Genomic DNA, 23,834 nt, shown 5'->3' on the forward strand with positions numbered 1-23,834 from the left:
GGTAACGTTTGTTCACCTTAAACTGACACAATGATATATGTCAGTGATGTCTCAGTAACGCTGCGGGAGAAAAGAGCGACTGTGCTGGGAAACCACGTTTATGTAGAAGGGCTCACGCTTGGCAGCTCCCCGGGGCCCGGGCGCATTTTGAGAATGGCAGCCCGTCCTGTTGCCAGAAACTTTCCCCCGGGAGTCGGGCAGGGGCGGGGGCGTGTCTCCTGCTTGCTGACACGTGTCTCTCTTTCTCTCTGCTCAGGTGAAGCTGCTCTCAGGGGGGAGCCCCGGCTGCAGACCTTGCCCGTGGCCTCGGCCCTCACTAGTCACCGCACGGGGCCCCCGCCCATCAGTCCCAGCAAGAGGAAGTTCACCGTGGAGCCCGGCGACGACGAGCTGGACTGTGAAAGTGACCATGCTTCCAAGATGAGTCGCATCTTCGCCCCCCACCTGTAAGTGCCCCCCTCACTGAAGCGGGTCCTGGGCCACGGTTCTCTTGCCGCTCTGTGCCGCTGACTCGGAAGGGGAGAGATGCCCGCTGCTCTCCCGCCAGGAGCGGGCATTAAACCGGTGTTAACAGCTCCAGGAGAGGTGACCTCTCAGCTCCTTCCAACGCATGTGTGCGGCCATTCGAGCGTGTTCCCCAGAGGAGCTACCTTTCCCTAGAGCGGCTTGGGGACGTTGTCTGGAAGCCTTGGCTTCTCTTGCCTGCTCACTGCCGGCTGCTTGCGCGGGGGGCCGGTCCCCACCGAGTGTTCTTAGGGGCCGGGGCAGTGGCCGAAGGGGCGAGCGCCGGGCCACCGCTGTGAAATGCTGGCTCAGGAGCCCCAATTGTGCACCCTGAGAAGTAGGTGTGCAGCCGCAGCTGTGTGCCCCACGGTGGGGAGGGCGCTTTTCGTGCTGGGGACGCGAGGCTGCTCCGCGCGGCTGAGGGCGGTTCCTCCCGCGCGCAGAGGTGCGGTGGTGCCCGGGCGGCGGCCCTGCCCCTCCGTCGCCGCCCGCTCCTAAGGCCTCCGCGTGCGTTGCTTCAACTCCCTGCGCCTCAGTGTCCACCTTTGCTGAGACGAAAGTTCTGTGACCCGATGCGGCATCACCACGTTTGTATTTGGAAACCGGCGCGCTGTATCTGGGCTCCTCGTTGTGTTTCTCACACGCACGCCTCGAGGAGGGACCGCATGCTTCTTCGGAGGTCTGGCGGGCTCGGAGACCCCCAGGCAGCTGCGTGGAGAGGCTGGCCTGGCGGTTGGGCGGCCGGTGGGTCGTCTGGGGTCTTGGCAGAGGGCAGAGGCCGCCCTGACGGCTGGCAGGAGCGCGCTGTCTGTCTGGGTAAAAGGCGCTGCCCCTTTCTCCTCGCCACACGTGAGTTAATGTATAGTGATTACTCAGGATGCTCGGCCATATCCCCAGTTCTTCGAGGATGCTGCCGTTCCTGGCAGGAACGTGGAGCGCATAGTCCGGGCTCCTCGCTGGAGGCGGGGACCTAGCACGGCTCGAGGGGGCCGGTCGCGCCAGCAGCCCTCGGCATTGCCGGCATTCCAGCGCGCTGGCCTGTGTGTGTAGTCATGAGACGTACTGACAGCGGTATTTCTCTATCCTCAGTAAATCACTGTAGTGTTAGTCAGAGGCTGAGCCTGCAGTCTGGAGCCCTGGAATTTGCTACGATCAGGAATCCAGCAACAAGGCTCTGCAAAACAATGACCTCTCGCAAAGAGGGAGAGGCTCATAATTTAGGTCCTGGGCGTCCAACTGTTTGGAGTTCATTCTTTTGTTACTAGGAATCTCTTCCTCTCTCCAAACCCAAATAAGAGACATTTGGTCCTTTTCTCTCTCTCTCTCTTTCTTTTTTTTTTTTTAATGAAGAAAGGGGGAGCTGGCTCTGAGATAGTAGGTTTTGTGATCAAGCATGCCGTAGTTTCAATCCCAATTCTGCCACTTTCCATCTTTGCGGCCTTGGACAATCACTTAATTTATCTGGGCCCGATATCCTTCTCTGCAAAATGGCAATGCTGACAGTTCATGTATAGAGCTATTGTGAGCAGTAGAGTGAAAATATGCAAGGAGTTGGGCCCAGTACAATACTCAGTTGATGATAGTTACTGCTTTTATTATTAATGAGTCCATTATTCAGATACGGGTAATGATAGGGAATAAGAGCCTGTTACAGTGAATGTAATGTTTGAAAGTCATAATGTCTGGGTTAACATCCCAGATTCCTTATCTTTCAATGGGAGTAATAGTGGTTCCTTCCTGAAAGGAAGATGGTAAGTGCTTAGTGCAGTGCCTGGCAGATGATAAGCAGAGCTTTCGTCATTATTAGTATTATTAGAATGTCGAAGCATTTAGAGAATGATTTTGTAACTCCTTGGGTGGTTACACATGTGACCTTGATGCACAGATCTGTGATGACGCTGTAAATAATTTAAAGTGTAAGTAATAGAATTGCAGAGTTCACGTGCAACTCACAATGGATGTCATCATGCACAGGTTTAGAAAAACAGAAATGGCAGCGCCCCCTGGACCAACTCCCTGGACTCAAAGAGGAAAGGTGGGCAGTGTCACTTGTTCGCCGCAGGTTAATTCCTCATCTCAGTAACGTTACTGATGTTTCCATGTGTGTTTTCTAAGCGCTGAATGACCAGTTTCACAGGCAGGTTTAAAAGATGCTGCACCTCTTACTTCTCCATGGGTTAGGGTACTTAAGTGCATTGTTTGATTTGATGAAATGTTTCCTGTTTGCACTATAGTGTGTCCCCTCCTTTTTATTTAAGATATCCAAGAAACTTCCTATACTAAATTACAGATTCATATGAAGAGGGTCTCAGAGATGCATGCTTCGGCTGCATTTCACTATAACCATCATATTGAGATATTTTCCAGTAGAGAGATGGAGAGATTGACCCAAGGTAGGAAGCTACAGAGTATGACTAACTTTCATTTGATTTGATTCAGGGAGGAGGGGGAGAGAGAAGAGGTTTGCCTAGTGATTTCTCCAGAACTTGGAAATTGAGGATTCCTGGGTCATTTGAACTCTTTATTTTCTTATTGAAAGGGTGACCCTGAGAAATTTTTTTGTTTTGTTCCCTAAGTGTTAAGAACATGAATGTCCTATTTGGGAGTTGAAAAGTACTCTTATCTGCCATAGAAATAAAGTAGATCAAGGTATGAGGCAAGGGGTAGAGTGGGGTTCGTCTTGTGGAAATGTCAGTAAGTAATTTTTTCTACGACCTTGGTATCCAAGTGTGATCTGGTGAGGAAGAGCTCGCCCTTCCCCCTGTCTATCATCCATATGGACTCAGGGATTCCTGTTTTATTTGGTGAGTTGAGCTGTCCCTGATGTGGCAGATAAGGGCCCCTTCAACTGACTCATGTGTCCTTCTTACATGCCTTCCCCCCCCCCACCCCTTTTTTGAGCACTTCCTCATTGATTGGCAGACCGGATGTTCATCTTGTAACTTACCTGCTTCAGCCATGGAATCGGCCATTTCTCCTGGGGACCCTAATTCCTTTCAGTGGGGAGTAGTATTTAGAAGTCAAGATCTGGGTGCTAAGTGTAACTGTGGTGCCATTGCCTCTAGACTTGAGTTGTCTAATACAGTAGACACAGTTGCATGTGGCAGATCACACTTAACATTAAATTAAGTTTAAAAAATCAGTTCCTCAGTTGCAGTAGCCACATTTCCAGCTCAGTAGCGACATGTGGCTAGTGGCTAGCACGTTGGACAGAACACACATAGAACATTTCTACCATCACAGAAAGTTCTGTTGAACAGCATGGTTTCTAGACTCTGTGGAAAGAGCCAGGGACTCATGAGTTCATTTCAATACTCCAGGTGTAATCCAACCCCACGGAGTTCTTCCTCACCCTCCCCTATTCCATATTTGTATCTCCCTGATGCCAACAACTTCAACCCATTTACTTAGTGCTCAGTCCTACCGTACACTTAAAAGAGTTTCAGAATTGCTATGCCTGTACCACTCTGAAAAACAAACCTGCTAAAAAGAGTTCAAGATTTGTTGGTGTTTTTTTTCCCCTGGTGCTGAGGGTATAATAGTAGCCTCTTTTGAAGTACCAACTTCAAGTTACCTCCCCTCCCCACTTCAGTGTTGTGTTAATTACAATCTATAATTAGTTTCTGTTGGCACTCAGTCGGAGATCTTTTCCCATCCTTGTTGATTTCATTTTTTGAATATGTAAAACTATTAACATGCTTCTAAAAGTCAAGACTGTGTAATCATATTGCTGTATAAGTAAGTGAAGTCATTATGCTGTACACCTTAAGCCTACACAGTGCTATCTATCAATTATGTCTTAATGAGACTGAAAGAAAAAAAAGTCAAAACTATGTTTAAAAGTACTAGAGGAGGGCCTCCCTGGTGGCGCAGTGGTTGAGAGTCCGCCTGCCGATGCAGGGGATACGGGTTCGTGCCCCGGTCTGGGAGGATCCCATATGCCGTGGAGCGGCTGGGCCCGTGAGCCATGGCCACTGAGCCTGCGCATCCGGAGCCTGTGCTCCGCAACGGGAGAGGCCACAACAGTGAGAGGCCCGCATACCGCAAAAAAAAAAAAAAAAAAAAAAAAAAAAAAAAAAAGTACTAGAGGAGGGCTTCCCTGGTGGCACAGTGGTTGAGAGTCTGCCTGCCAATGCAGGGGACGTGATTTCGTGCTCTGGTCTAGGAAGATCCCACATGCCGCGGAGCGGCTGGGCCCATGAGCCATGGCCGCTGAGCCTGCGCGTCCGGAGCCTGTGCTCCGCAACAGGAGAGGCCACGACAGTGAGAGGCCCGCGTTCCGCAAAAACAAAACAAAACAAACAAAAAGTACTAGAGGAGTATTATTCCCTTCCCTGTCTCCTTCACTGCTCTTGTTCCCTAACCCTGAAGGCGATTACCCTTCTTGTGTGTCTTTCTGTTAAAGTAGCAGATACATGAATATTCTCTCATTCCCTTTCTTTCTTACACACAAGGTGCCATACTTTGTATACTCACTTGAGCTCAGGTGTTTTCAGTCAACCATGTATTGTGGAAATCGCTTCATGCCAGTTTCTCATCCTTGTTTGCAACTGCATAGTACTCCATTGCACGCATATGCCATGGTGGGTTCAGCTAACCCCCTTTGTTTGGACATTTAGATAATATTTTATAATAATAATGCTGCAGTGGATAATCTTGTGCATTTGTAATATCTTGTGTATTTGTAATACAATTAAGACTCTTGAAGGCTAACAATTGATGCAGTATAACAACATGCTGAATTCATACTGGTTTTGAGACTTAGTCTAGGCTGCTTGGCTGGTAGAACCTGGTGAGAGTTCTGTGCTGAAGAGTATAGTCTAAGATGGCTTTCAATTTTCACCTCTGTGTGTGAGTGATGGATATGTAGCTGAACTCTTCACTCAGTTACCTGTGAGAGGAAGGGAATGTATATTGAGTGCTTACTCTATACTGGCCCTATGCCAGACACTTTAAGTGTGTTATCTCATTTAACCCTTACAATAAGTGTGTCCCTTTAAGATGGTGTGTGTGTGTGTGTGTGTGTGTGTGTGTGTGTGTATTACAGAAGCAGAAATTGAGAGCATAACGTGTCCAAAGTGATGGAGTTGGGATTAACCTTGCTGTGTGTGACACCGAAACCAATCATCACGTGATGTCACAGCTGTATCTCACCTGAGACAAGATGACATGCATCTTAAAGATGGACATCACATATTTAGGGTGACATTTGACCATTCTAGTGTCTGGCACATGGCAGGTGCTAAATAATTTCTGTGTTGAATTGAAAATTAGACCCACTATCCAGAGAATGTGCTCTTTGAGCTCATTTCCCAATTGGAAGAGGCATCCTCTTTTTGATCAGTGCTATATAAATGTGCAAAATAGTTGCCCCTGGCCTCAGAACAGGGCAAAACCCATAAGCTCACACTGAGATCAAAGCCACGGTCACTGGCCTTGTGCTGTAACGGCTATGCTCGCCCCAGACGGCGTGAACAATCCAAGCTGAAAGAGGCAGGGCCCAGCGAAAGGAAACATGACCCCTTCTTGCTGGTGTTGCTCCTTTGAAATCCTTTCCTGGTGTGACATGTGTCCCCTGATGTTGTCTTTGCTCCTGTGGCCATGCCTTTGCAATGTTTCTCAAGTCTGATGGAGCCGATCCTGGTGTATCCTCGAGTGTGTTCTCCAGGCTCGGGTCTTCGGTTCCCTTTGCTCCTCCCCTTTCTCTTCTTCCTTCTCCTTTGCTTTCTTCTTCCCTTAACCTCCTATTCTTATTCTTTTTTTTTTTTTCTCCCTTGGTCTCAGTCACTTCCCTCTTGATCCCATAAGAGTGAACAGAAAAAGAGGGAAAAACAGACTCAAAACCAGTAATTCTTGCAGCTTGACAGAAGGTTGGAGGAAGCCTTTGAAATCACATTCTGGGTGGGATTTAGAAACTCGGTTTAAAAAAAACCAAAACCTTATTGATTACTGACTAGAATGGACATTTTTTCCCCCCAGAGGGATTGATTGTGTAGATGGTACCTCAGGTGTTCAGGAGTATCTAGTTTGTAAAGTATATGCATAATCGTTGGCAACACCATCATGCTCTGTTCGGTGATTCTCCATTTCTTGTATCTCTTTAGTACCTTTAGTACTGATGTGTATGAACATGCTTTCCCAGGGGACTGTTAGTCCACAGACTTCATGAAAGTAGAGGAAGCAATTCCTCATTTCAATTTAAAACCAGACCCAGAGGGAATGTATGGTGCAGCCACTATGGAAAACAGTATGGAGGTTCCTTAAAAAACTAAAGCTAGAGCTAGCGTATGATGCAGCAATCCCACTCCTGGGCATATATCGGGAAAAGATGAAATCTCTAATTCGAAAAGACACATGCACCCCTATGTTCATAGCAGCACTATTTACAATAGCCAAGACATGGAAGCAACCTAAGTGTCCATCAACAGATGAATGGATAAATATATATATACTACATATATATACTACATATATACCATTGAATATTACTCAGCCATAAAAAAGAATGAAATATTGCCATTGGCAACAACATGGATGGACCTAGAGACTATCATACTAAGTGAAGTAAGTTGGACAGAGAAAGACAAATATTATATGATAGCACTTATATGTGGAATCTAAAAATAATACAAATGAACTTACTTATAAAACAGAAACAGACTCACAGACATAGAAAACGAACTTGTGGTTACCAAAGGGGAAAGGTGTGGGGAGAGGGATAAATTAGGAGTACAGGATTAACAGATACTATATGCAAAATAGATAGACAACAAGGATTTACTGTATAGCCCAGGGAACTATATTCACTATCTTGTAATAACCTACAGTGGAAAAGAATCTGAAAAAGATTATTTATATATGTGTGTGTGTATATATATAGTTTTATATATATATATATATATATATATATATATATATAACCTAGTCGCTTTGTTGTACACCTGAAACTAACACAATATTGTAAATCAACTATAGTTTAAATTAAAAAAAAAAAAACAGCTAGACCCAGAGGAAATTAAAAAGTTGGGGTTATTTTAGTACCTTGACCTAACAGCAGCTGAGACTTTAAAAGGTAAACAGTAATGTGTTTTTATTAGGTAAACAGTAGTACGTATTTATAGGCAGAGCATGTTATTGCTGTGTCCATGTCTACATAAGCCTTAGAGGGAGTCAGAATTTTCATCACTGAGAATGGTGATAGGTCAGGATTCCCAGCATCCAGAGAATCAAGAGAGCCTTTGTATCAGGGCTTATTCGTGACCGTGACTATCTGTTGAGCCTGATTGTGTACCAAGCCCTGTGCTGAATGTTTCATGGGTGTGATCTCCTTGCGTCCTCTCAACCCTGTGATGTAGATGCTATGATTATCCCTCTTTTGCAGGTGGTAAAACTGAGGCTCAGCAAGGTTTGTAACTTGCTCAAGGTCACAGAGCTAGCTAGTTGGGAACGGAGCCAGGAATCAAAACCCAGCCTGGCTGTTCCTGGAGCCAGTGCTGTTAGGAACCATGTTACATTGATGATGAAGAGTGCATGCATCCAGCTGCTGTGAATTGTTTGATACAGGAGCTTAACGCCTTGTGGTTTTGGATGATCTGCTGGGTGAGCATTCTCCACACAGCGGAGTGATGCTTTGGAGATGACGGGTGGAGAGTGGTCGTTGGAGCATGCGGTGACGGGCTGCAGGCGAGTAAGCGTGGAAGGGCTCTGAGAGCGCGAGGCAGGTCCATCCGCCCTGCACGGCGAGGCTTCCCTGCAGGGACGATGGGAGGAAGAGCAGCTGTTGAGCTTCCCCTGAAGAGGCTGAAAGGGCATCTCTGTGCAGGTGAGAGCCCCACGTGAACAGAGGAGGCTTTCCTTCATGCTCAGGAAAGTGCTTTTGAAATTGTGTTCTGGGGACTTCCCTGGTGGTCCAGTGGTAAAGAATCCGCCTTCCAATGCAGGGGACGCGGGTTCTATCCCTGGTCGGGGAATTAGGTTCCCACACGCCATGGGGTGGCTAGGCCCGTGCGCCACAACTGTTGAGCTCGTGTGCCTCAGTGAGAGAGCCCGCGTGCCACAACTACATGAGCCCATACACCCTGGAGCCTGCGCGCCACAACTAGAGAGATAAAAAACCTGCACGCCACCGCTAGAGAGAAGCCCGCACGTTGCAACGAAAGATCCCGCATGCCTCAACGAAGATCCCGCGTGCGGCCACTAAGACCCAAGGCAGCCAAAAAAAAAAGAAATTGTGTTCTGGTTTAAAATCTCTGACCCAATATTAAGTTAGTGGCACAGGCCAATAGTAACGTTAGTCTAAAGACGCAGACTGGGGCATTTTAAAATTTGCTTTAAATATATGAAGACATTTCCCCCCCACTACAGATTTCATAAATCAAGGACTTTTGAAATAGAATCCCTCAGACTATGTGCTTTCTCTTTTTCTCCCACATCCTTTTTGGCATTGTCTGAACTTGGGAAGTTTTAGCCCCGAAATTCTCTCCTCTTCTGTTCTGTGCTTTCACACACAATCGTGTAAGTCTTCCCACAAGTGTTCTGGGATTTAAGATGATATTTTATAGCCTTAATTTTAGTTATCCTAAATAACTAACTCAGAAACTGAGATATTGTTAATTTTTTATTTTTAAATCCCCCCAACGTACAGCAAGTATGTGTATTTATTTTGAAAAGTAAATGAGAAGGGAGCCTGGGTCTTTAATGAGTGCTTCTGTGGGGTGTCAGAAGGGCTTCGTGTGAGGCTGACTTTGCCCTGCACTGGAGCTAGGGCTGCGGGTCAGCCCTAACGGGGGTGGAAATGAAGCTGGTTTTTACAGCCACTCTGTGCGACATTAAAGGCGCATCTGTGTGTTGCATGTGAGTGTTTTGCTAATGAAGTGTGGTACCTTTAAATAAAGGTCACGGGCCGACCTCTGTTGTGTGGGTTTCTTGTTTGTCAGGCTAGAGGCATTTTCTCATTTTCACAGTTCAGCCGAAAACAAAGACCTCCTTATCCGAGCAGGGCGCTATGCTCTTAAGAGCTGACATCAGCCTTTTCCCAGCAGGCATCATTTCTGCCTTAAGAGTCTTTGCAGAGAGCTCGGAAGGCAGAGAACCGTCCTGCCACTGGTGTTGTTCTGGCCAAATGACACACGGGAGGCAGAAATGCCAAGCGTGCCAACAGTCAAGGCAGCAGAATAAAGGACCGTCATCGCGTGTCTGTTCTCATCTGCTCTGGGGACCTCTGGGCTCTTCCGTATCACAGAGCTTATAGAAGTGGGACGAGAACCTTGAAAAGGGGGGACTTCTTTACTAGAGAGGCAGGCATTAAAGAACCTTTGGGATCCATCAGAGAACTTTCATTAGCATGTGTAAAGACACTTTTTAAGACGTCTCACTAAGATGGAAAAAAAGAAAAAGAGTGTTTTTAGGTTGATGGATTAAGTCAAAGGCATTTGTTCCGAAGTTGAGGAAACAACACAACATAGGGTTTGGCCAGTTCCCCCTCCTGCCCTGATTCTCCAGGCGCCTCAGCCCCTTTTAGAGCGCCGTCTCCATGAAGGTGCATCTGTGCCGGGGACACAAACGGCAGCTATATTTACACGCAGAGGATTAGTCTTGTTGCTTTGTGACCGCACAGGCCTCTTGTTGCTGCAGTGTGGAGCCAGCCTGTCCTGAGAGCGTATCAGGTGCCGTCACTTTAGTAGATCTGACTGAGGACCAGAAGGAGGACTGCTCAGAAGTGTGTCTCGTGTGAGTGTCGGTGGTTCTTTGATGTTCCTCTGGGTCCTGCTTGTAAACCCGTGGTCTCCTGTGCTGCCTGCGGCTGGCACACAGTGAGGTGGTGGCCAAGTCCCGCGTGCTGTGTTTGGTGTAATGTTTGTTTCATGACTGCCAGTACTTTGGTCCCTTATCTTCTTTGCTAAATCTTTGGGTACACACACACACACACACAAACACAAACGCAACACACATTCTCTCTCCCTCCCTCTCCGTCTCTCTGTCTCTCTGTGTCTCTCTCTCAGTTTCTCCACAGATTGTCTCCAAAGCATAATTAAAGAGCTCAGTGTTGCAGTAAGGGTTTGGGTCTGGCAGGAGCTAGAAACCTTGGCAAACAAGGGATCTGGATTCTGGATCCGAGCCTCCATGGCCCCAGCAGAGGCCCCGTGCACCGCAGACTAGAGGGGGATGGATTTCGCTACCGTGCTCTCCTCTGACTTCTCTGCCTCCTGCCTTGCTTTCCTTGAAGAGATCTAAGAATACAACTAACAGATCCACAGAGAAACCGGATCAGGGCCAAGTGGAAGCAGCAAACCAACTCGTAGTTGGTCAGGTCACTTCAGAAGCACGTCTGAGGCTGAACCCTCTTTGCTCCCCCAAACCTGTCCCTGTCGTTGAACCCGTCGAGGGAGGGTCGTGGGCTTTTCTAACTCATCGGAAGTCGTTTCCTTGGGACCACCAAGGTGACCCCTCAGGGGTGCAGGGCACTGCTGCCCGTCGAGTGCCTCAGGGCCCTCTTACCTCAAGATGCTCGAAGGACATAGAGTGTTCCTCGGCCAGAGTTTGGGAAGCGCCCAACCCGATCTCCTGAGTCTGCCTGTGTGGTTGGCGCCAGTCAGGCTCTGAGAGTCTGAGGTGCAGAGACGTGGTTTAGCCCAGGGTTTCTCAAATGTAACTCGCCATGGGATCCTCGATTCCTTTCTCACGAGCCCTGTTAGCAATATTCCGGGGGGCAAACTTGCCTAACAAAATGAGCATTTTATTTGGTTTCAAAATTCTATTATGAATGTGCAGACTCGCAAGGTTCTGGTGCCGTACAGCTTAGGTATGTGATGACAGGATTGTGTGATCCCTTGATTTGGGGCTGTAGGGTGCCAGCTTTCATGCTCAGGGCTTCCAGCGAAGTTCACTGAGGCCAGGGAGGCTGAGGACGCCCGGGGCCCCATTGTCCCCTGACCGTGTGCCCCTCACCTTCCTTCCTCACCCACTGCCTTCCCTCCGAGCTGTTTCTAGGGGTGGATTGTCTCCACTTCCGTGTCCATTCCCCAGTCCAGCGCCGTGATCCGGACCATCAGCATTAATGAAACTTCTCTCCCTCCCTCGCTGGTGCCCCGCTGGTCGCCCGATGCAGGGGGAACCTGATCCAGGTTATCTTATTTGACTTCCTGTTCCATTGGAAGCCTCTTCTCCCTTGGTTTCCTTGGCCCCTTTCTTGCTTTCATTGGTTCCCCTCCCAGTTCTCTGGCTCCTCCGTTCAGGATCTCTCAAAGGCTCATCATTAATCCATCCTCCAGGGCTCCGTTCTTCTCACTGCACAGACCCTGGAAAGAAGTCACATGCCAGCTCATGCCTTGATTTACCACTAGAGGTGGAGGGTTCCTAGATCTTTATGTCCGGCTGAGGCCAAACCTCCACACCCCCAGAGCCGCCTGCCTTCCGGATAGTGTATGTGCCCCTCAGGCTCAGAGTTGCCCCACCGGCCGTGACTTTATAGGCTCCTTCTCCTCCAGTGCGTCCCCAGGTCTGTCCCCCATCTTCACGGCAGGGCGGCCGTCCGTCTTTCCACTTGCCCTGAAGTCACCTCGCTCTTGTTCCATCTGGTCTCCCATGGCTGCTCTCTCTCTGCCCCCTGTTAAATCAGTCTGCTGAATCTTTTCCACGAAGCTCCTGGCCTCGGCCATGGCTTAGACCCCCATTCCCATGGCAGTGCCCTCCCTACTGGTCTTGGCACTTTAGTGCAGAAGAAGGTTTCTGAAGTCTTCCTCTCTGCTTGGAATCCTCCCACGGCTCCCCTAGGCTCCAGGGGACCCCGAGCAGACCCCCGCCTGCAGGAGCTTCCGTGTTGCCTGCTGAGGTGCCGCCCACTGCTGTCCTTCGTCACTTTTCTTGCCTCCTTCTCTTGGCAAAGGGCGGTTCCTTCTGCGTCAAGGCGAACAGTTCTATGCATAGAACGATCACACTTTGCTGTCCCTTATCGTGTCTGTCCCACCGGCGCACCCAGCATAGCACCTGAGGCCTTCTAGGTGCTAAGTAAATGTTTCCATGAAAAATGTGGCACTCGGAGGGCACTGTCAGTGCTCTTCCCTTTGGAAAGCATGGTAAGAATTGCTTTCTTTTTTACTTCTTTTCTTTTTAAAAAATATTTATTTATTTATTTATTTATTTATTTATGGCTGTGACGGGTCTTAGTTGTGGCATGCGGGCTTAGTTGCCCCACGGCATGTGGGATCTTAGTTCCCCGACTAGGGATCGAACCCGCGTCTCCTGCATTTGAAGGCGGACTCCTAACCACTGGACCACCAAGGAAATCCCAAGAATCGCTTTCAAATATGCAATGAGCCCTGAGTGGCACCACTTACTGTACTTCTGTTTTTTCTGTGTAGCCCTGATGTTTCATTCAGGGAACCCCTGGAACAGAGAACCCCACCGCCACTACTTGTCCTGCCTTCCTCCCCGGACCCCTGTTCCCCCCAAACAGAAACATGCAAATCCCTAGTACCTGGGCATGTGCACACTTAATAATCGGAATCACTGGCTCTGCCTGAGATGCTGGCTTTGGATCAGATGCTCTTATCCCAGTGCTGACCCTGAGTAATAAGCCTTCAGAGTTTACTGTAGGAATGAATTTTCCCCCGCTCCTCCCTCTGTTTATATTTCTTCCTGTGCATCTTGCTCTGATCCCAGTGTGAGCACCAGGTAAGGTGTATAGAAATGAGAAATCCAGTTCAGGTGGGTGCATCTCGCAGGTCAGAGGGATGGCCAGACACTTGTGGGTGTAAACAATAGTTCTGGCCATGCTAGAAAAGCCAACAGATCTCTGCTCAGGTGTTTATTACTTCTGGAGTTCTTTAAATCTACCTAAAAAGTTCTCAAAGCCAAAGCGTTTTTCAACCATCTCATAGTAGAGCTGTGGTGTGTATTTTATTTGTGTGTGACCACTTTGGGTGCTAGCTCTAGGGCAAGTTATGTCAAGTGACCGCAGCGCAGAGGCTCTGTGTTCTGACCGTGTAACACGGGTGCGTGGTGCTGATGCCCTGTGGCTCTGTGATTGGCATGTATTTCTTGAGAGCCTCCGTGGAGGGCAAGGCAACATTCACTGATGGGCAATGGCTCTGGCTCATTTTTGACAGTAAGATAAAATCCAGGTTATGGGGCTTCCCTGGTGGCGCAGTGGTTGGGAGTCTGCCTGCCGATGCAGGGGACGCGGGTTCGTGCCCCTGTCCAGGAGGATCCCGCGTGCCGTGGAGCAGTTGGGCCCGTGAGCCATGGCCGCTGAGCCTGCACGTCCGGAGCCTGTGCTCCGCGGCCGGAGAGGCCGCAACGGTGAGAGGCCCGCGTACCGCAAAAAAAAAAAAAAAAAAAAAATCCAGGTTATGTAGGGTGACCTTCAGGCACTTTGGTGACCTCTCCTAAACTCCCTTTCCCAGAATTATTCTCAGTAGATGGCCCTCTTGGACTATCAATTGTCAAAAGCCTCCTTTACCATGATTATGTTTAAAACAAGTTATCCGAATCCCCGCCATTATACGCCTTTGAGCAAGCTCCACATGGTGTGAGAAGCGATTCTCCCCAACTCACGGTGGGCAGTCTGGGTTGTTCACCTGCTTTGGAACTTCCACTCTGAGGCTAATATTTGAAACCAGCATTTTCATGGCCCAGGGCGTCTTAATGTGTGCGGTGTGGCCCTCGCCATCTCCCAGGTTCCTCTTCACACCCCCTGTGTCAGGGTTCCCAGCCTCCCTGGTTGCCTGTACTTTAACTTTGATCTTTCTAAACATGGTGAGCGTCTGACCTGCCATCCTCCCCAGCATGTCATTTTGGAAAAAGTTCAGATCTACAGAAACATTAAACTGGTACCATGAGCACCCACATATCGTTCACTGGCTTTACTAGTTGTGAATATTCTGCCACATTTGCTTTCTCTTTTGTACGCGTCGTAGACAGTGATGCGATCTAACGTAGTACATGTGTTCACATTCGAGAATGCCCTCTAGGGATGTTTTCCTTTACATTCAGGGCGCAGTTAGGAGCCACACATTGCATTTTGTTGTTGTGCCTCCAAGTGCTCTTTGATCTAGGACAGCTTTCCCCATGCTGCAGGGTGGATGGTGGTGGCGTTGGGGGATGAGGGAGGCAGGGTCCTGGGCAGGGGCGGCCCTGATGTCACTCCTTGGGAAAGTCGCCCTTTGGAACCAGCCAGACCAACAGCAGGGGCCTGTCTGTCCACACTGGGAGGGATGACGTTGTTGTACGTGATAAATAAAGCACGTATTCAGGATGTGCCTGTGGTTGTTACGTGGGGGGAAGGGTGAGTTCAGAAATGGACAAGGCAGAGGGAGAGAAGTCAGGTTGAAGGAGGAGTCGGAGCGATTGGAACAGGACTTGGCTGAGCTGTAAGGAACAGATGTAAATGTCTCCGCCTGCTCCGAGATAACTCATCAGCTTTTCATATATTTTTATCACTGCCCCAAAGGCTCATTTCTGTTTCTAGCCAACAATCCCAGGGGTTTTACTTACTTACAAAAAAAAAAAAAAAAAAAAAGCAACAACCCGGCACCTTCCCTCATTCGCGGCAAAGGTGGGGCGTTGCCCTATTCTCCTCCTCCCTAAACCTGCAAAACTCTAATAGACCGATTTCCTGTGAGACCCCCGGTTTCTTAGATATAATTGATTCGAAGCTCAGGTGAAGTCTCTTGACTGTGAAAACTGGTAGCATTTGGGGGAGTGGAGGGAGGGTTCTTCTAATTTTCAGTAGTGAATTTGATGTCTAATAAAACCGACCTCAGAATTTCTGAGACTCGATGTTAACTCCTTGGGGGTGCCGTGGTGGCTGTGGGGTTTCTCACCCGAACTTGGAGCGCATGGTGGGCTGGGTGGGCGGCAGGGTCTCCCAGGCAGGCATCTTGCCCGGTGCAGGGCTGGGGGCAGGGGGTGCCTTCCTCCTCCTGTTGCCCAGATCCCAGAACGCCTTATTTTTTCTTTTTTGAGCATTGGTTGTTTGACTCTTCTTTCATTTCCAAGAAATGTAGTAGAGTATCCTTCCAGTAAATTCCCCCACTTAGCCTAAGCTAGCAGGCCTTGTTTTATGTTGCTTGTGACCAAAAGAACTTGTTAACAAATACAGATACTGGGGCTGTTTACAATGTTTCGCTATTATTTGTGATACTTCTGGGGCCGTCTCTGTACATCCTTTCTTGTTCACATCTCGTATTCCCCGTTTCTAGAAGTAGAATTTCTGGGTCGGACAGCGCCCATTTCTGCTTCCGTGCATCCTGCCAGCTCGTCTCTAGTAGGTTAGCTCACTGACATTCTACTGGCAACTCTATGCATGTGCCTGTCACCCACAGCATCACAAAGGTGACTGTTAATGTGTATTTAATTTTTGCAGGTTTCATAGGAGAATCATTGTGGTAACTTGTCTTTTTTTTTTTTTTTCTTTCTGATACTAGGAACCTTGAATGATCTTTTCATATTTTCATTGACCATTTGGATTTCTTCTTTTGTGACTGTTTATATCTTCTTTTTAAAAAAATTTAGGGCATTAATCTTCTTTCTATTGCTGTGTTATAACTCTGCTTATTAAGGACCCTCCATCAGATGAGTTAGGAAAATAACCACTTTCCTAATTTGTTATTTGCTTTTCAACTTTACTGTGTTTTTGAAATACAGATTTTTTTAAAATTTGGAAGTGGTCGAATCATTAAACCTTTTCTTTAATGGAAAAGGCTTCTAAAGTGTACTAGAAAGGAGCGAAATGTGCTGCCTAGTACCTTGGGACACATGTCTAGGCTGTGTGTGTTGACGGTGGGATAATTGTATGTGCTTAATACATGTTAGTGATGCAATGAAGAGATGTATATTGTGTGTCTGTTGCTTCATTCGTTCACTTATCTGGCACTTCCCGGGTGCCTGCTTCTCTGGCGGCATTGGGTGGGGGGGATGAGGGTGGGCGTGGAGGAACCCTCCCGGGCCTGAGGAAGTTTTGGGGGCGGCGATGTGCAGGGCGGAGCCCCAGGAACAGGGGCCCTGCCACCCCCCACCCCCGCCAGCGTTTCTGGATTGTCTGTTTGTTCTCCCCTCCCCGTTCTAGGACATTTTCCACCGTTGCACTGAGCATCCTGAGTGAACAGAGGGCGTTGGGTGTTTATTTTAATGGTCTCTTGTTGGGTCCCATCAGCAAGCTCTGAAATCAAACGTTTCAATTCTGGTTTGATTTAACCATTTTACCAGATGTTTCCTGTGGTTTGATAGATGTACCATTTACTTGAAAGTTACACTCCTGAGAGTCTGAATGTTACGGACACCGTTGCTGTAGACAACGATTCGGTCGGGGCAGGGTCTGGGCGACAACTTCCGCATCAGTTTGGGGTTGAAGATGTGATGTCCCCCAGACCAGTAATGCCGTCTTCATCATCAGCTTTTATCTTCGCTGTTACTGTTCTGATCTCTGGTTTATAAGAGACTGTAACCGGTTGCTCGGAACTTATTCCCCTAAGCACCACTGTGCCGCCGCGGCTAGTACTTTCTGAAAGCAGCTGGACCCAGTACATCTAGGTTTTGTCTGTAAAACTCACCTGGGTCGAAAAGAACTCAGGTAGCAGGCAGGCGAAAGTTCGAACTGGCCAGAAATGGGACTGAGGCTGGCTCCTGAGGACTCCCTGATGCTGGGCGGGGTGAGAAAGCTGCAGACGTGGCATCTTTTGCACCCACCCCAGGCCTGCGGAGACAGGCCCGGGACCGCGGTGGCACCTTTACTGTCCCCAGCTCTCTGCCCCGCAGAGCGGAGCCTCTCAGCCAGGCTTCTGCCAACGGGAGGAAAGCAGGAGGAAGTCGCTCCCTACCAGGCACGAGGGAACCTGGGGCATTTCGACCCTCCTGCCCTGGGGGGCGCGGGGGCAGGGGCGGGGGACCGTGCGGGGCGGCGCTGCTCCTCCTCGCCCCCCCCCACCAGCAGCCCGCCGGCCTCTCTGGGTTCTGCTGGGCCTCGTTTTAGAGAGTTTTATAAAAGCCTGATGTTCTGGCAGACGGGGAGACAAAGAAAGAGGAAATGGCATGCTGTCCTCCTGACAGCGGATCCCTTTTCTCACGGACTGGGACCGTAACGATGCGTGTCGCCTTCTGGCAGGAAAGCCTCTGTGAACGAACCTCGGCCCGGCCCGGGCCCCGAGCCTGGCCCTTGCGCGCGGGCGGCGGCCCTCACCTTGCCGCTTCCCCCGGCGGGGACTTTTATTCTGACGAGCCTCCCGCCCATCCAGTTTTGCGCCTGGACCGCCTGCCAAGTTTGGGAGGCCCAAGGCTTTCTTGTGGGAGGACGCTGGGCTGTCTTCATGCTCTTTGGCAATGATTAAAGTGAGGTTAGTACCAAAAACCCTTTCATTTTATTCCCTTATCCTTGCTTTTGCAAACCAGATGGCAACCCTGTATTTTCAGCTGTAATTAATTTAAACTCTGCGGCAGCAAGGCTGGGAGAGGCGGCAACTGCCTGTGCTCAGAAGGGTAGCAGTGACTTTCCTGCTCATCTCTCTTCCCTCACCAGGCGGCCCCTTGTCCCAATCAGATCCCCGTCGTATCCGGTTTCTTCTGAGAGGGGCCTGGAGAGAGAGGGCTCTTAAAGGGGCCGCAGCCCCGCCGCTGTGAGCCGAGGGGTTAACGCAAATGGGTAATTGTTGCCTTAAGGGGGTGGAAGCGGCCAGGTTCCAGGTGACCGCTGACCTGCTGCTGCCGGGCCGGGCCATCACTTGACCCACTGCAGACAGTGATGCATAGTTGGTGAAGCTGCAGCTTCGGGGAGGACAGGGTGCTTTTTCTTCCCACACAGTTCAGCCGCCAGGATCGCCTCCAGAAGGGGGTATGTTTTACGCTGAACATTTATTCTTAAAGAAAATGACAAGGCAAATAAAAGCACTTGGGCATAATTGAAGTCTGGAGGTTCCGACCTCAGCCATGTGACCACTGCCCTCCGTGGAGAGGGTGCTGGAGGCCCTCCTCTGTGAGTTGCTTTAGGGCACAGGACCCACTGAAGAGGAGGCCCCTCCACAGGCCTCAGGACATGGGGCTCTTGTCCCATCTCTCGGGAACTTGCCACGTAACTCGGCGAGCAGCCTCCTCCCTCCTGGCCCTGACAGGAAGCTGAGGTTCAGATGCAGACTGAGAGGTCGCTGGCCTGGGAGCCGGTGTCCAGGCGCCCTCACCTGTCCGCAGGGCAGGCCATTTGAGGAACACACTTGCGGGGCAGCGAGGAGGGGCTGCAGATTGAGGCAGATCTGTTAACAATGACGTGTGCGGGACACTCTTTAGAACTGTACGCTGATGTCACACAAATGGTAGCTATTACTGTTCTTCACACTAGCCATCCTTAGACGGCTTGAAGTCATTTTTAAAGGCCCATAGTGAGAAATGAGAACCTCAAATGTGTAGCCTGTGAGTCTCCAAATGCTCCCCGGCGCTGACCACACCCCTGACTGCAGTCCCCCAGTGTGTGCCTGGAGCTGCAGGGTTGGGTGAGCTGGTGTTGGGTGGTGTTTGTTTATTTACCTTTTTACGTCAAATGCTTACATTGTTCTTCAGCATTTCTCTCATGAACCACTTGGACTGTGTTTACAGAGACTTGTGTTTGTGTTGTTGTTGTGAGCCAGACCTATCCTTTTGGAAACCTATCATTTTTCTCTAGTAGAGAGGGCCATTGACTACCAATGATTTGTCAGAATGCCTAAGGACTGAGAACTAAACACAGAATTACCATCTGATCCAGCAAGTCCACACATGAGTATAGACCCACAAGAAGTGAAGGCAGGGACCTGAAACCGGTATCTGTACACCTGCCCGTGTTCACAGCAGCATGATTCATGGCAGCTGGAAGGTGGGAGCAACCCAGTGCCCGTCAAGGAATGAATAGATCCACACCATGGAATATTATTCAGCCTTAAAAAAGGAACGCGCGGTTCTGGCACCTGCCACCGCGTGGATGAACCTTGAAGACGTTATGCAAAGTGAAATGCGCCAGTCACAGAAGCACAAAGAGTGTGTGATTCTTCTTGAGTGAGTGTCACATTCGTAGAAGCAGTGAAGAGAATGTGGTTGCCAGGTGATGAGGGAGGGAGAACCGGGAGTTCATATTTAATGGGTACAGAGTTTCACTTCGGAAAGATGAAAAATTTCTTGATAATGGGTTGTGGAGATGGCTGCATGACAGTGTGAATGTGTTTAATGCCTCTGAGCTGCATATTTTCAAATGACTAAAATGGTAAATTTTATGTGTATTTTGCCAGAGTTTTAAAAAAAGATTTAAAAACCTTCCAAAGACTAATGATTAACTTTGGTTCAATTGAATAAACAATAACGAATGTATTATGTGTTCAGCCTTTGTATTCTGTGCTCGGCTGGGATGAACAGTGTGTCAAGAGGGGGTAAGAACTTGAAGGACAGACGTTCAGCTCTCAGGATGTGACATTTGGGGCCTCATGGTGGGGAGTGGCAATGTGAGGACTCTGGGGCGTGGTCATTTTAATTTAAAGGGTGGTTGGGAGTCACCGTTGCCATTTGGTGTGGGAGGTCCTTGTGAAAAGGAAAGGGGTGCATCCCTTGAGGTATTTGGGGGTGGCAGTCCTGGATTCTCCGAAGACATTTTTAGAATCATCCACTCAGGAGTTTGCGGGGGAGATGCCATTTCAGTGTTGAACAGTCATGAGGTTCCCCTGGGTTCCTTTTCCAGGTCCCAGGTTTGGGATTAAATATGATTTTAATAGCCAGATGTTAGTGACGTTACAGTAAAACTAAGCAGACACTATAGGGAAAGTCAGTTCTGAATTCTCTGAAGAGTTTGAAAATAAGAATATTTGTTAAGAAATGCATTTTTGTAACTTGGAAAATGAAGTAAGCCATCAGTATTGGCTTTTTTAGATCCCTTGGGAACTTTGCTTCAAGAATAGAGATTGGTTGGTAATTTGCCTATCAGTTGCCAATACATTAGTAGCCTTTCTAAGCACCGGAGAGTCCTCGAAATAACCTTTAAGAAATTCAGATCATGTTCTTACCCTGTAATCTAAGTAAAGAGAAACAATGGCTTAGCTAACCTCTTCCTCTAGTTTTCGAAAAGATGGAGTTCAACCCAGACCACACGGATGCTCAGAGGGAATTAATGCCGTACATAATGTGCTCTCAGATGCAAGGTCCTGAAGGCCCTTTAATAATGATAATTTTATTACTAATAATCATAATAACTAATAATTTAATAGTAACAGTAGTAACTATTTTAAAGAATATTTGGTAGATGCCTCAGTATCTCTATTAAATGAATATTTAATCACTTTATATACTCAGTACTTAAATTCTCAAACTTTTTAGTATAGTTTTATAGTAATTTAATTCAATAAGTAATTTAATTTTGCCTGCAAAGTTTCTGATGTCAGTCAGGGTAGGTGGGTGGTTTTAAAAGAAAACTGTCTTTCTAATTTTTGTTTAGTGTAGAATGAATATGTTGAATTAGAGCTTATCCTCTATTGTCAAGAAGTCCACGGCTCCAAAATATACAAACAGCTCATGCAGCTCTGTATCAAAAAAACCCAAAACAACCCAATCAAAAAATGGGCAGAAGATCTAAATAGACATTTCTCCAAAGAAGACATACAGATAGATGGCGAAAAAGCACATGAAAAGATGCTCAACATCACTAATTATCAGAGAAATGCAAATCAAAACCACAGTGAGATATCACCTCGCATCATTCAGAATGGCCGTCATCAAAAAGTCTAAAACCGAATGCTGGAGAGGGTGTGGAGAAAAGGGAACCCTCCTACACTGTTGGTGGGAATGTAATTTGGTAACAGCCACTGTGGAAAACAAGATGGAGATTCCTTAAAAAACTAAAAATAGAACTACCCTATGATCCAGCAATCCCACTCCTGGGCATGTATCTGGAGAAAAACATAATTCAAAAAGACACATGCACCCCAACGTTGATTGCAGCACTGTTTACAATCGCCAAGATATGGAAGCAACCAAAATATCCATCAACAGATGAATGGATAAAGGAGATGTGGTACATATATACAATGGAATATTACTCAGCCATAAAAAGAACGAACTAATGCCATCTGCAGCAACATGGATGGACCTAGAGATGATCATACTAAGTGAAGTAAGTCAGAGAAAGACAAATATATGATATCACTCATATGTGGAATCTAATTTTTAAAAAATTGATACCAATGAACTTATTTACAAAACAGAAACAGACTTACAGATATCAAAAACAAACTTATGGTTACCAAAGGGGAAACATGGGTGGGGGGGAGGGATAAATTAGGAGCTTAGGATGAACACACACAGACTAATATATATAAGATAGGTAACCAACAAGGACCTACTGTACCGCACAGGGAATGCTACTCAATATTCTGCGATAACCTATATATATGTTTAACTGAATCACTTTGCCGTATACCTGAAACTAACACAACATTGTAAATCAACTATACTGCGATAAAATTAAAAAAATAAAGAAGTCCACAGAATAATTTGGAACTGGTCACTGCCACCATCGGGGCTGGACGCTGGGAAGGTACTTGCATTCAGGTGTAGGAAGGCAACTGTGTGGGTATGTGAAGGGCAGGAGGGAATGGCAGCAAACCAAAGAGCACAGGGAGGAAATGTGCGGCTCTGTCTTTGACAGGCATTCGCCTGTGATGCAGACGTGTGCAGTAACTCATTTATCTCTCTCTTTGGCCAATACAGGGTCACAAGTATAGCTGAATTAGGAGGATTTTAGGAGACTACACGTTACTGTGGGACCAGGCTGCTGGCAGAACTGTTGTGTCTTGGGTCGTGCTGTTCCGGGTGGAGTCCCAGTTGACTACAGGTCTCACAATCATCCTGATTTCGATACTCTATTCTGTTGACCTTGGTTCTTACTAGACCTTCTGCACTGACTTTTGGTTTAAAATGTGCTACGTAAATTGAAGGGAGTTATCTTTTCTTGTGTGCTCTGTTCTTTAGATTTCCTCTGGAGTATTATACATAGTTCTGGGTACCACACTTAAAGATGGATGTTACTTTGGAGAGTGTGTGGAGGTGGATGACGGGATGGTAAGGTGTTAGGATGGTATGAGGGTCATTGGGAAGGGTGTGAGAAGCAGCCGCAGGGCGTCATGTGAGCACGCTGCTGTTCGCACCCCTCTCTGGGGTTCACAGCCGTCCCAGCACGAAGCTCTCTTCCTCTGAGTAGGACAAAGCGTCCACTCTCTTCCCTAAACAGTGTGTAATGCCTTCCAGCGATTTGTCACAGAATGTGGAGCAAAAGCTAAGAGTGAGCCTTCCAAAGAACTTGAATGGAATCAGAAAGCGGGCCGGCCCCCGCCCAGAAGAAGGGAGCAGAAATGACCCTGGAGGTGTTTGCAGACCACCCCTTCCTGGTGGCCTTGCGGGGGCTGGGATTGCTTCTCCAGTGACCCTTGGGCCCGATGCCGCCCTGGAGCTTCATGGGTTCCTGTCTTATTCAGACCCGTTGGTGCTGCTTTTTCCTAAGAATCCGTTTGCTTTTTGGTTGATTCATTCATGAATTAGATACTCTGTGTCCGGCACTGTTCTCCACGCTGACTCGTGGGGGCTTGGGAGCAGGGCAGGAGGTCCATGGGTCTCAATGCAGGCATGTCTAGAAGGGCCACCGTGTCTCCCTGCTGAGTCCCGGGCTGGCGGATGGCTCGGAAGCGGAGTGCGCCTGTCTTCCTCCTGCCTGAGCAGCTGGTTCCACGCTCCGCATTTCTAGCATAAGGAAGGCTTTGTCAGGAGATCTTAGAATCGGGCTGAGGGCTGTGTGTTGGTGTGGGGAGCTGCCGCCTTGACCCCAGCAAAGCTGCTGCAGACACCGTCCACTTAAAAGCCGCTCTGGGACTTCCCTGGTGGCGCAGCGGTTAAGAATCCGCCTGCCAACGCAGGGGACACGGGTTCGAGCCCTGGTCCGGGAAGATCCCACATGCCGCAGAGTAACTAAGCCCGTGCATCACAACTACTGAGCCTGCGCTGTCAAGCCCGCGGGCCACAACTACTGAAGCCCACACACCTAGAGCCTGTGCTCCGCAACAAGAGAAGCCACCGCAATGAGAAGCCCACACACCGCAACGAAGACCCAACGCAGCCAAAAAAAATTAAAATATAAATAAATACATTTATTTAAAAAAAAAAAAAGCCACTCTCTTAGCGTCACCCCTCTCTCCCTCACCCAGCCGTCCCAAGTGGTTGGATAGCCAAGCAGAGCAGTGCCGCAGTGACACCTCTGCTGCTGTGCAGCGGGACAGACGAGCTGCCCCCGGTTTGTGTGCGTTGCAGACACTGTAGCTGTTGTGCAGAAGGAGGGACAT

At 48.3% G+C, this 23,834-nt stretch overlaps 1 protein-coding gene across 3 annotated transcripts in view; it reads left to right on the forward strand.

Moving 5' to 3' along the window:
- VGLL4 (vestigial like family member 4) overlaps positions 1–23,834 on the forward strand; it is a 156,538-nt gene that overhangs the window by 116,937 nt on the left and 15,767 nt on the right. For 2 of the 3 annotated variants that reach the window (XM_081247227.1, XM_081247226.1), the window contains one exon: positions 257–446. In XM_081247227.1, the coding sequence (XP_081103353.1) occupies positions 257–446 (190 nt within the window). Of the gene's footprint in view, positions 1–256; positions 447–17,735; positions 17,835–23,834 lie in introns of all 3 variants that reach the window. The other variant, XM_081247228.1, reaches the window with a different exon arrangement.

Source organism: Mesoplodon bidens, assembly GCF_964165515.1.
Source record: "Mesoplodon bidens genome assembly, chromosome: 10".
In the NCBI taxonomy this organism is placed as follows: Eukaryota; Metazoa; Chordata; class Mammalia; order Artiodactyla; family Ziphiidae; genus Mesoplodon; species Mesoplodon bidens.